The sequence below is a fragment of the Anser brachyrhynchus genome (genome assembly GCF_964034855.1).
Source record: "Anser brachyrhynchus genome assembly, chromosome: Z".
NCBI classification, from domain to species: Eukaryota; Metazoa; Chordata; class Aves; order Anseriformes; family Anatidae; genus Anser; species Anser brachyrhynchus.
The window spans coordinates 20,649,622-20,662,953 of NC_137697.1; the positions used below are offsets into that span (position 1 = coordinate 20,649,622).

A 13,332-nucleotide genomic window follows, 5' to 3' on the forward strand; every position below is an offset into this window, starting at 1 on the left:
GTTCTGTTCTTAGACTGAAAGCAATATATCTGATAATTTCATTTCCACTTACTTGTTACATATATATATATATATCAACTGTCATAGGCACACCTCAGAAGAATTAGAAATTAGCATTTTAAGGTAGTTGAGAGGAGACATGTTGTAATGTACACCAAAATATTTTGAGTGCATAAAGAACTAGAATTTCTGTTTTGTGAACAAAGTCAAGATATGTTTTAAGGATGTTGATTCTTTCATACTGGTGCCCATCCAAGTTCTGTTTATAATACACATTTGAGTTTTTTTTGATTTTTTTTACGATAATACTGAAAACAGGCTCATTTTTACTAAAAAGAATAAAAGAAAAAAAAACACATCCTAGAATCTAGATTTAGATTCCAAACTTGTTAATCAGATTTGAGAGAACTGGTCATAGAGCTGACAACATTTCTTAACACGATGTGCCTTGCGATGTATAGATCTTCATGGTGATAAATGTTTGGTTTATTTACAGAACTACTACAGTATGCAGGATATTCTGTAACTGAAATGAGGCTAACTGTAGGCTTTCAAATGGGTACCAGATGACAGAATCGTTTAAACACGTGATACTTAAAGAAAGGTGTTCCTTGAATAAAAGTTTATTTCTTGACAAGTGTAACTATGGCAAGAAGTAACCTCTGTTGTTCCCCTCTTTTTGTTTTGGATCCTTGCAGTTAAAAGACATATTTGATAGCACACTGCACCTTATATTTCTTAGGACACTGTATAATGTCTGCTAAAGCTATGTCTGTAGTGAGTTTTATGGTTGCAGGGTTTTTAAATCTGTAAATGACCTGTAGACTTCACATGCAACAAGTTATGATCTGGCTTTTTCAAATACCTACTGAGCTGTTAATTAATTTTTTTGTTTCATGTGATCATACCATGTATAAAGATTTTGGTTTAGCATCCATTTTAATGTTGGTTTTTTTTGGGGGGGGGGGCGTGGAAAAAACAAGAAGAAAGAACAGAATCTTGCATCTAGATAGACAAAGGGTGAAGGAAGAAGAGTAACAAAATATCACGTGGGTATTTTTGTGCAGAATTTTGCTGAAATTTGTAAGGAAGAGGTGACTAAGGGATAGTATTTCTCCATTATAGAATTTAATTTACCTTTTGAAAGAGAAGCTATTGCTTGGGGACAAGCTAAATTAAATCTATGTATTCAGTAGAAATGGCTTCCTGGCATTTAAAGGAAGAACTTACTACAGGAGATGTTTTTTAAATAAGAACTTTTTTTAATAGCATTAACATCAACATCTCAATTGCATGCAACAAATGGAAAGTTAAACTAGCCAGTTCTGATTATTGAATAACCTATAATGGAAACTATGGAAAATATGTCACTGAAAATAGTATCATATTTCAGGCTTAATGTTTTGAAAGCTGAATGCTTCAAGTTCTGCTTCTGAAATGTACAGAAATAAAAGTAGGTAGGTAAATACAGTATCTAAAGTATCCAGATCTGAGAAAAGTGGGCAAAAAAAGTTAAATTTAGTTCTAAACTGTGACAGAACATTCAGTCCTTGTTCTTTTCCTTTTGGAAGAAGTAAGCAAATAGTAGTCCATTTGAAAAATTAGTGTGCATGGAGGAAGACGTGCGTGTGAAAACGTAGTATGAAAACTTAAGTAAACACGAACGTTTTGCCCTTTATTTTAGCTTAGAAAAAAAAAATATGCAAGTTTTGCAATGCTAGTTGCCTTCAGTTTCAATGGTATATACATTTTAATAACTAAGTGAACATAAAAGCTGTATTTAATGATTTCTCTCTTCTCCTCCCCCTCAAGGGAATTTGCTGTTCTCATTCAAAAAAAAATCTCACAGATTGAATGAAATTAACTTTTTTTTTGAACCTAAAAATAGAAAAGCAAATAATACTGCCTTGAATTAAATCAAGCAACCTTGATCAAACAATTAACTCATCCTCTATTAAATCAATATTTGCTGGTGCTAACACTGGAGCTAGTTCCAGCAGTTGGAATTACAGCCACTGATATAGTGTCCATATTACTAGTAACTACGTTGCTGTCTTTCCCCAGTACTACTTTTCAAAGCTAGTATTTGGCTAACTTGTAACAGCTGACCTAGGTGATACCTGTATTACACACTTGATGTGCTGCTAAAGGTTCTTTACACGGCTTGAAGGCCCTCTCTGGTGTTATGATTCCACAGGCATTTGGACTGTTCAGGGATGCATTGCCACAGCCCAGCTTGGATCAACTTGTGGCACCAAAGTTTCAAGCTACTTTGGCAAAACAATTTTTTATGATATAAACATCAGGGAGAGTTCCTTCTGTTATAATATCAAATATTCCCTTTGGAATTTTTCTCAAGATACCACTGCTGTGGCAGCTTTAGTTCACAATGGGTTCTTGTCCTCTCAGTACTGTTCTGAACTGTCCATCCTCAGCAGCACTTCTAGTGGAACACTTAACTGTGACAAATTAGGAATTAATTTGCCCTGATGTGCTAACGTGACCATGAAGCTCTCTACAAGACCTTTATTTATTTTCTTTTCATTTGTATAATACGTTCTTTGCTTCCTGGATCTGATTATGTTCTTTTGGCTATTAAGTTCTCCTTAAACAGTTTTATCTTGTACAGGCTGATCTGATGATTGCTCTTGTTAGGCCAAGGGCTTTCTTTGGCATGCTCTCAGGATTGCAGTTCTGTGCAGTTCTGTGTTCATTTCGGTCTTGAATTAGCTGATCATTATTCTGTCATTCTCCAGATGCTGGAGGATGTTTTGGTTCAAGTTCCAGCATTATGTAATCCAATATACACCTAATGAACAGATGTAACAAAATGGAAGATTTAAGAGCAAAGTAGCAATAAGAACAAATAATTAAGCTTGATAATGGATTACTGTGTAACTATTACTGCAGGGCATGAGATTAGACCTTAATCTTCCGTTTCAGCCTTTTGAAATTTTCTGTGTTCATCATTTGCTATAGTTGAGTGTGTGAAAAAACTCGCTTTGCATCCAAAACTGAGATTACTTTGCATTCTAGAATCATAGAATGGCTCGGGTTGGAAGGGACCTTAAAGATCATCTAACTCCAACCCCCCTGCTGTAAGCAGGGACACCTGTCTCTAGATCGTGTTGGCTGAAGCCCCGTCCAGCCTGGCCTTGAACACCTCAGGGGATGGGGTATCCACAGCTTCTCTCGGCAACTGGTTCCAGTGCCTCACCACCAGTACAATGAAGAATTTCCTCCTAATGCCTAGTCTAAATCTATCCTCTTTCAGTTTAAGACCATCCCCCCTTGTCCTGTCATTATCTACCTGAGCAAAGAGTCCTTCTCCATGCTTTTTGTAAGACCCCTTTAAGTATTGAAAGGCCGCAGTGAGGTCTCCCTGGAGCCTTCTTCAGGCTGAACAGCCCCAGCTCTCTCAGCCTTTCTTCATAGCAGAGGTGCTCCAGCCCTCTGATCATCCTTGTGGCCCTCCTCTGGACTCGCTCTAACAGGTCCACGTGTTTCTTGTGCGGGGGGGCAGACCTGGATGCAGCACTCCAGGTGGGGTCTCACAAGGGCAGAGCAGAGGGGGACAATCAACTCCCTTGACCTGCTAGTCACATCTCTTTTGATGCAGCCCAGGACACAGTTGGCCTTTTAGGCTGCAAGTGTGAACTGTTTGCTCATGTCAAGCTTTTCATCCTCCAGAATGCCCTCATCCTTCTCTGCAGGGCTGCTCTCGATGAGTTCTTCTCCCAGTCTGTACTCCTGTCTGGGTTTGCTCCAACCCAGGTGCAGCACCTTGCACTTGCCCTTGTTGAACCTCATCAGGTTCACATGGGCTCACTTCTCCAACCTGTCCAGGTCCCTTTAGATGGCATCTCTTCCTTCTTTGGTATCAGCCTCATCACTCAGCTTGGTGTCATCAAACTTGCTGAGGGTGCAGTTTATCCCATTCTCTATGTCATTGATGAAGATGTTGAAAAGCACCAGTCCCAAGGTGATCCCTTGAGGGAGACCACTCGTTACCAGCCTCCAGATGGACAGGGAGCTGTTGACTGCTACTCTCTGGGTGGGGCCATCAAGCCAATTCTCTATCCACAGGCTGGTCCACCCTTCAAATCCGTATCTTTCCAATTTAGAGGTTAGGATGTTGCGTGGGACCATGTCAGAAGTCTTAGAGAAATCCAAGTACATGACATCAGTTGGTCTTCCTTTGTCGACTGATGCAGTCGCTCCATCGCAGAAGGCCACCAGTCTGGTCAGGCATGATTTAGCCTTGGTGAAGCTGTGCTGGGTGTTTCGGATCACCTCCTTATCCTTCATGTGCCTTAACATTGCCTCCAGGAGGATTCATTCCATGGTCTTGCTAGGCACAGAGGTGAGGTTCACCAGTCTGTAGTTCCTCAGGTCTTCCTTTCTACCCTTTTTAAAAATGGGAGTGATGTTTCCCTTTTTCTGGTCACCGGGGACTCCACCTGACTGCCATGATTTTTCAAATATGATGGAGAGGGACTTGGCGACTACATCAGCCAAGTCTCTCAGGACCCTGGGATGCATGTCATCAGGGCCCATAGACTTGTAGTTGTTGTGTTAGGAGGTCCCGAACTTGCTCTTCACTTACAGTGGGAGGGATTCTGCTCTCCCAGCCCCCACCCAGAGTTTTGGGGACTCAAGAGATGTGTGAAGCCTGACGACTAGTGAAGACTGAGGCAAAGAAGTTAAGTACCTCTGCCTTCTCCACATCTGTCATTACGTGTTTTCCGTCTTCATTTGTTAGAGGCCCTACACTCTCCTTGGTCTTTCTTTTGCAGCCAATGTACTTGCAGAACCCCTTCTTGTTAGTCTTTGCATCCCTGGCCATGTTTAGTTTTGTCAGTGCCTTGGCTTTCCTGATCCTGCCCCTGCACATCCAGACAGCATTTCTGTACTCTTCCCAGGGCACACGGCCCTGTTTCTACCATCTGTGCATTTCTTTCTTTTGCCTAAGTTATTGCCTTCCTTGTTCAACCATGCTGTTTTCCTACCTTCCCTGCTTGATTTATTGCATATTAGAATACAGAGCTCTTGCACTCAAAGCAAAATATCCTTAAGGAGTTGCCAGCTCTGATCAGATTCTCTGTCCCTAAGGACCATGTCCCATGGGATCTCATTCACTAATTCTTTGAACAGCTGGAAGTTGTCTCTTCTGAAGTTCAGGGTCCTGACTTTGCTCCTAGCTAGATCCAAATCCCTCAAGATCACAAACTCAACCAGGGCGTGGTCACTGCAACCCAGGCTTCAACCTTTGCGTGTTGAAATCAAGTAAGTCTCTTAAGGCTAATGGTCTTCAACTGTTACTCTCAAAGTTAGCTGTTAAAGACATAAGCTTCTTCCACATTTAAGACCTACACGTGTTTTTAGCTTATCCATTATAATACATGTTCAGGGTTTACATTTGCTTAATGACATCAAACTTCACTGCCAAAGCAAATTTAAGTGTTTTTCTTAGTAGTGATGGAAATTTGTTATACATATTTCTAGCTACTAGGCAATATAGGAAGAAAAGAAAAAAATGCATTATTCTTGAATCTATACTCATTAACAAAAAGCATCCTAATCCATGAGTAGGATTAGAAGATGGATTCTTTTCCCTCTAAAAAATAGGCCATAAGGAAAATTGCTATAAGATAAATTATCAAACTGTTACTTTTGTCTGCACACAGAACAATGAGGAAGATACTCTAAGGAACACAGGACTAGGAGGCTACTGTGTTATTTGGGAATTTTAATTTTTATTATTTTGTACAAAACCTAGTATATGAAGTATTGCATTTAATGGTATGACACGTAGTTGTGATCAGAAAAAAAAAAACATTTTGAAATAACAGTTTGTGAACTTGGGAATGCTGTTCCTTTTAATTTACATGTGATAACATTTTTTCAAAGTTATTACTAAGAAGGATGTCACCTTAGTGTCATTTTTCATTTAAAAATGCAGGTGCAATGGTGTTTAGTAGTGAGAGAGAGGAAAAGACCACATGCCTGTAATAGAGAATATATAGGTCACTCACAAAACTATGGGAACCTGGATAATAAGAAAGTCTGGTAAATGCTGAGTATTAGAATGTCGCCTTTGTAGACACCTGAATATTGTTTCAGCTACTTTGTGAGGACTTTTTTGAGATACAGAGATAGCTTTCTCCTCTGTACTACTGTCTTCATTAGCAGTCATCCAGACTTAGCGGGCAGCTTCTTGTCTGTTTCTGTTATGTATTTGAAATGAAGTACCAGTGTATAGCTTTTATAGGATATTCAGTACAGATAAAACCACAAAGAATCTTTAAAACATTTTAATTTAAATAATTTTTATAAGAATGGTTATATATTGTAGCTAAATTCAGCATTTCCGAGATGCAGTTTCTTACAGTATTTTAGAGCCTTTTTTGTTATATAAAATTGTGTATTGTGTTATAGGGATGCAGCTTTCAGGGGTAGGCAGGAGGGTTGTTATCAGTAATGTAACTTTATACCATAATACAATCAGACTTATATAATCATTTTGTTTAATTGCAGATTGGCAAAAGAAAAACTTATGTACGAAAAAGAGGCAAAACAACAAGAAGAAAAGATTGAAAAAATGAAAGCTGAAGCATGTGATGATTATGGAATAAAGAAGCAGGTAAACTATCCCAAAACTTGTAAAATCCTTCTTTGCTTTGATTTAATCATAGTCATCCTTAAGCAAAAAAACTCATGTACTTTTTTCAGACTCCTCCAGACTAAAATCCTATCAATTATAAAAGTCACAATATGCATTTGTGGAAAATTCCTGCCCTCCAGAACTGATAACCATAAGGAGACTGGGTATAGACTATTTTCCACTTGGTATCAAGATGGCTATCACTAACAATGAATATCAGGCCATCGTGAACTCCCATTCTCAGAAATACTGTCAGCCTGAAAATAAATGTTCTGAATGCGTTTAAGTGCTTGGTGGTAAGTGCAAGTGTTACTGTGAAGTGAGAATGCCTGTTAATACACTAGAATTGAAATGTTCCTTCTTTGTATGCTATTATCACTTTGGTGAAATCACAGTCCTCTAAGGGAGAGCAATGGGTATGTGTCTGTCCTAGGAGCTGCTTGAATTTGTAGTGAAGGCACTAACTAGCAAGGTGCATACTGTAGTTAGGTATGCTCAAGAGTATCATTTACAGTCACTGTTAAAATATGATAATTTTTTCTTAGAAGGTTCCTCACAGTGGTTGCAGACTGTATTTTTTCAACTAAGAATGTTGTCTTTGAACAATGTTTTTTTCCTAAACATTTCCTATGTGTTTTCTCTTTAAGTCTTCACTGAAACTATAAATGAGAATTACCTTCACTCATAAGCAGGTTTCACAAGTTTGGTGGCCTCATGTTATAAAGCCTCCTGTTGTCCCATCTTCATTTTAGAAGAACAGGTAAAACAAAACCCAAATGTAAAAATCAACAAAAACCAGGAGAAGGTCCTTTTAAAACAAGGTAAAACATGTAATAAATTCAGATTTCAGTTCATGTGTGCATGTCTGTTCTTGTTTTCATTGTGATATGGGAAAGAAATACAAACATAAAATTTCTGTAAGACGTATTTCTAGAGTTGAGCTGTCTCTGTCTCACCACTGACTGAGACTCCAAGGTCCTACAGAAACAGTAGTATTCCTGAAGATCTACTGATGCTAACAAGAACTAATGAATGCAATTCCCATTTTTAGTGTCCCACATCTATCAGATTACTTGACTGTACCATGGTATTTCCTCTATGACATGCAAGAAATCACTGAAGTGAAATCCAGCAGAAAGTCTGTGAACTTTTGCTGCGAAATGAAATGTTGCACACTACTTGAAAGTGTTCTCAGAGACCAGTGACAAAAGCCTTCAAAGAGAATGGTCTAGATTCATTCAGCACTGCCTGAATTGAAAAGCAGTCCCTACAATGACATCTGTTCTTGTAGTGCGCTTTGCATTCGGAAAGTCATATTTTTAGGTTAGGAAGAACCTGGAGGCTTAAAACCAGTGTGCACGCTTGTCATAAGGTCAAATCTCTTACACTAAACAAAATTATAAAATACCAGAAGAGTTTGCTCAAAAACATATTTTGGATGGACTTAATATTTTGAGAAATTCTTAAAAAAAACAACAAAAACTGCAGTTAAACATTTCAAGGATTGTTTTTAGTTAATAACACCCTAATCTGAGTTTATTTAAAAATATGGTTGTAGTCTTTGTTTCAGTAATTAAAAGTAGCATTTGTGAGATCACAGAATTACAGAACGGTTTTAAGTCAGAAAGGACCTTTGGAAGTCATCTGGTCCACCCCCTGCTCAAGCAGGGCCACCTAGAGCACGTTGCCCAGGACCGTATCCAGATACTTTTTGAAAATCTCCAAGGAGGGAGACTCCATGACCTCTCTTGGCAACCTGTTCCATCACTCCATCACTCAGAGTAAAGAAGTACTTCCTGGTGTTCAGATGGAACCTCGTGTTCCAGTTTGTGCCCATTGTGTGGCACTGGGCACCACTGAGAAGAGCCTGTCTCAGTCTTCTTTGTACCCTCCCTTCATTGGTATACGTTGGTAAGATCCCACCTCAGTCTTCTCTTCACTGGGCTGAACAGTCCCAGCTCTCTGACTGTCCTCACAGGAGATGTGATCTGGTTCCTTCATCTTCTTCACGGCCCTTTGTCTGACTCTTTTCAGGATGTCCATGTCTCTCTTGTACTAAGGAGCCTAGCATGGGAGGCAGTACTACAGCAGTGCGGCCTCACTGAGTTGGAAGGATCACCTCCATAAACTTGCTTTGATGAATGCAGCCTAAGATACCACTAGCTTTCTTTCTGGCAATGGCACAGTGCTGGCTCATGTTCAGCTTGGTGCCCACCAGGACTCAAAGGTCCTTTTCTGCAGAGCTTTCCAGCTGGGTGGACCCCAGTATGTACTAGTGCCTGGAGTTGTTCCTCATCAGGTGCTAGACTTTGCACTTTTCCTTGGTGAACTTTAAGGTTTCTGCCAGCCCATTTCTCGAGCCTGTTGAGGTCCCTGCGGATGGTAGCACAACCTCTCTAGTGTATCTGCTAGTCTTGCGCTGTCTGCAAACTTGCTGAGGGGGAGCTCTGCGCTGTTACCCAGATTATTAATGATGTTAAGCAGGACTGGTTCCAGTATTGACCCCTGGAATACTTACTTACTCATTACTGGCCTCCAACTAGACTTTGTGCTACTGACCACTGCCCTCTGGGTCCAGCCATTCAGCTAGTTTTCAGTCAGCCTCACTGTTTGCTCATCCAACCCATATTTCAGCAGCTTCTTTATGTGGATCTTACAGGGGACATCATCAAAGGCCTTACTGAAGTCCAGGTAGAAAATATCCACTGCTCTCCCTTCATCTATCAGGCTGGTCATTTCATCACAGAAGCTGATCAGGTTGGCAAAACATGACTTCACCATGGTGAATCCATGCTGACTACTCTGAAGATTTTCTTGCCCTTTAATGGGAAAGGATGGGAATGAATTCAATCATTTGAGACTATGAAAATAATTTTAACTATTATTTTAGCTGAGGTATCAGCTAAAATAGATAAGTATATATAGATACATATCAATCAATAGTTGAGGGAGGAAGGCTTAAAAAGCTTAAAACCATTACTTACCTCTTAATGCACCACTAGTCTCATTTAGCTTTCTAGTTAGAACCCTGCAGTAGAATATGGGTTACCAGTACAGAAGTGACTAAGGAAGATTTTACTTTAAAAAGAATAATCAGATTCCTACAGCATAGTTGGACTTCAGTGTGTGTCTGGTCTGCAAGAAGGCATCAGTCCCTCTGTAGAACAATAGTCAGGGTTTGACTCAGTGTTTTTCTTCTAACTCGTTAGGTAGTGGGGCAACTTGTGGTTCCTGCATACTCAAGTGATCTCTAGCAGAGATAGTGACCAAACCAGGTTGTTGGCAATTGCTGGGTGCAGAAAGACTAAGTTAGTGAGGAGCAGGTTTGGTATCAGAGAAACAAAAAGGAGAGTTCACTCTCCATGTTAGTATGCTCTGACCAAGGATATAATTCAAAGACTTTGTATAGTACCATTGTTCCTGGTGCACATTGTATTTATACTACTTGCTGTATTTCAGCTCATATACTAAGCAAGAATTATGTGTGGTAGATTGTGTATCCCAGGGAAAGAATCTCTAGTATAATAGGGCAAGGAAGCCCTTTCTTTCCTATTACTTACAACTTATTTAAATATATAAATAAAAAACAACTCTGTAGTACCTACTTTTTATCTATAAAAGACAGATGAGAAGTATAGAAATAGGGGAAAATTTATAACAATTTATTTTGGCTAAATTGGCAGATAAAAAAGAAGTAATAAATGAAGAGCAGTATGAGGGGAAAAAATATGAGGAAAGAAAGAAACTTTAACAATCTTTGTAAGATACTAAACTGAAAATAGGCTTATTAAAAACTGAACTCAAGTAATTTATACAAAAATTTGGAATACGAAATATTTAAAGACTTCTGAAGCATTCTACTAAATTCAAATTCTGAATTTAGTATCTGTAAAGAGTCGTTAAGAGCCCTGATTGCAGAAAGTTATGCAACTGTACTTCTTTTTTTTTTTCTTTTAATGAAGCCTGAGTTTCTACACATTTGTAATGGTTTTCCATACATGAAGTCTTCACACAGGGTTTCATGATACTTTAATAGAAACTTCGCACTATAGTCACTTATGAGAGTAGACTAATGTTAGGAACCAGTAGTTTTCTGTATTTCTGTGGCTGTTGATTTGTCCTGGGTACAAATTACATCCTTTCCCATCTAATGCTTTTATCTTGAGGCTTATGAATGTACAAAAAAAATGAGGTATCTACTGTTTGTTTCCTCTCAATGGGATTGTAGATCTACTTCCAAGTTTTTGTTAAGTGTCGGAGTTTTTACTGATAACAAATTGCCTTTTTTATTAATAGTTATCTTACAGTTCCAAATTACTTCTAATATAATGTCATTTCTAGATGAATTAAAACTCTAATGGACTTAACATAGAATTTAATATCTGCGTGACAGAGTACATACAGTTTTGCTAGTATAGTTTTTTTCACATATTAATGAAAACAGCAATATTTTTCTTGCTTTGTTCAGATGGAGGCAGACTATTTCCTGAAACAGCTAAGAAGGAAAACCCTCACCACAAAGAAGGCTAATACTATCCTGGGCTGCATTAGGCAAAGTGTTGCCAGCAGGTTGACGGAGGTGATCCCTTCCCCTCTACTCAGCATCAATGACATTGCACCTCTGTAGTACTGTCTCCAGTGCTGGGCTCCTCAGTACAAGAGAGACATAGACATCCTGGAAAGAGTCTGACAAGGGGCCATGAAGATAATGAAGGAACCAGAGCCTCTCTCCTATGAAGAGAGGCTTTGAGAATAGCTGAAGGGAGAGCGCAATGAAGATGGAGCCAGGCTGTTTTCACTTGTGCCCAGTGCCAGGACAAGAGGCAGTGGCCACAGACTGGAACACAGGAGGTTCTCCCTGAACACCAGCCAGCACTTCTGTGCTCTGTGGGTGACAGAGCACTGGCACAGGCTGCCCAGAGAGGCTGTAGAATCTTCCTCCTTCAAAATACTCAGAAGCCACCTTGGTGTGGTCCTGGGCAATCCATTCCTGCTGGCCCTGCTTGAGCAGGAGATTAGACAAGTTGACCTCGGGTAGTCCCTTTCACCTTAAATCATCTGTTGTTACAATTATCTGTTTTCAGTTGTGCAACAGTCAAAGTGCATGCGATTGTAAAACAGTATTTAAAAGCATGAACACACACATATATACTCATGTGTTCATTTAATTCACATATAAATATATATGACTCATTCACATACCTGATTTTTCTTAGTCTTTTATGTTTAGAACACCTTTCCTGTCATATCAAACATTGTCACCATACCCTTTGACACAGTAGCTCATTGGAGTTTCTTCTAAGATCAAGGAATAATAGCCCCATAAGGGTTTTCCTGTTGTTTTCAAACAATTTGTGGATCAGCACGTCAAAATCTCATATTTAGTTGTGGGTCACCTGAAAAGAAAAACAGAATCTGCTTTCACCTTCTTGAAGCCAATAAAATTTGTCCCCATTATACTGTACAGGTCAGTCGGGCTCAGCAAAATTGCTTCCTGTTGCAGAGTACTTGGTATTGATGCTCACAAGCAGTTACTTTTATTGCTGTTCTTCAAGTTAACAAAAATTTGATGTTTTAATATGAGTGCTTGGTGATCCGAAAAGTCGAGAATCTTTCTCATCTAAGCAGTTCTGATCTGCCTAGGTAAGTTGAAATAGTGCCTTTGAACTTTTATTATGGGATCTCTTAAATCATAGAATCATAGAATGGTTTGGGTTGGAAGGGACCTTGAAGGCTTATCTCGTTCCAACCCCCCGCCATGGGCAGGGACACCTCCCACAGACCAGGTTGCTCAAAGCCCCATCCAGCCTGGCCTTGAGCACTTACAGGCATGGGGCATCCACAGCTTCTCTGGGCAGCCTGTGTCAGTGCCTCACCACCCTCTGAGTGACGAATTTCTACCTAACCTCTAATCTAAATCTCCCCTCTTTTAGTTTAAAACCATTTCCCCTTGTCTTATCGTTATTTGCCCGAGCAAAAAGTTGCTCTCCATCTTTTTTATGAGACGTCTTTAAGTACTGAAAACCTGCAGTGAGGAAGCCTTCTCTTCTGTAGCCTGAACAGCCCCAGCTCTCTCAGTCTTTCTTCATAGCAGAGGTGCTCCAGCCCTCTGATCATTTTCGTGGCCCTCCTCTGTACCTGCTCTAAGATCCCCACATCTTTATTGTGCTGGAGGCCCCAGAACTGGTGTGGTGGTTGAGCCCTTCTCTGCAGGGCTGCTCTCAGTGAGTTCTTCTCTCAGTCTGTGCTCATGTCTGGGATTGCCCCAGCCCATGTGCAGCACCTTCCACTTGGCCTTGTTGAACCTCATGCAGTTCACATGGGCCCACTTCTCAAGTTTGTCCAGGTCCCTTAGCATGGCATCTCTTCCTTCTTTGGTATCAGCCGTACCACTCAGCTTGGTGTCGTCTGCAAACTTGCTGAGGGTGCTTTCAATCATGTTGTCTATGTCGTTGATAAAGAAATCAAAGTTGCTTATGTCTAAAGCCTCAGCTTATGTGTAAAGCATCCTCAACCGTTTTCCACAGAGTTGTGTTTGGCCTATGTGCTTATTGTGAATAGGTAAAATAGTTGTCTTTTTATTTGTTATGGTGCCCTTCCACTTAATAAACTGGTCTGTGCGTTTGCATCTGTTTGGCTTTTCTGTCTGCAGTCCTATTTTATCTGTT

At 39.8% G+C, this 13,332-nt stretch overlaps 1 protein-coding gene across 2 annotated transcripts in view; it reads left to right on the forward strand.

The window, feature by feature from the left end:
- The window catches only part of TBCA (tubulin folding cofactor A), a 69,834-nt gene that overhangs the window by 51,654 nt on the left and 4,848 nt on the right, over window positions 1–13,332 (forward strand). For both annotated transcript variants that reach the window (XM_080573458.1, XM_080573457.1), the window contains one exon: window positions 6,538–6,643. In XM_080573458.1, coding sequence (XP_080429584.1) covers window positions 6,538–6,643 — 106 coding nt within the window. The remainder of the gene's footprint in view (window positions 1–6,537; window positions 6,644–13,332) is intronic.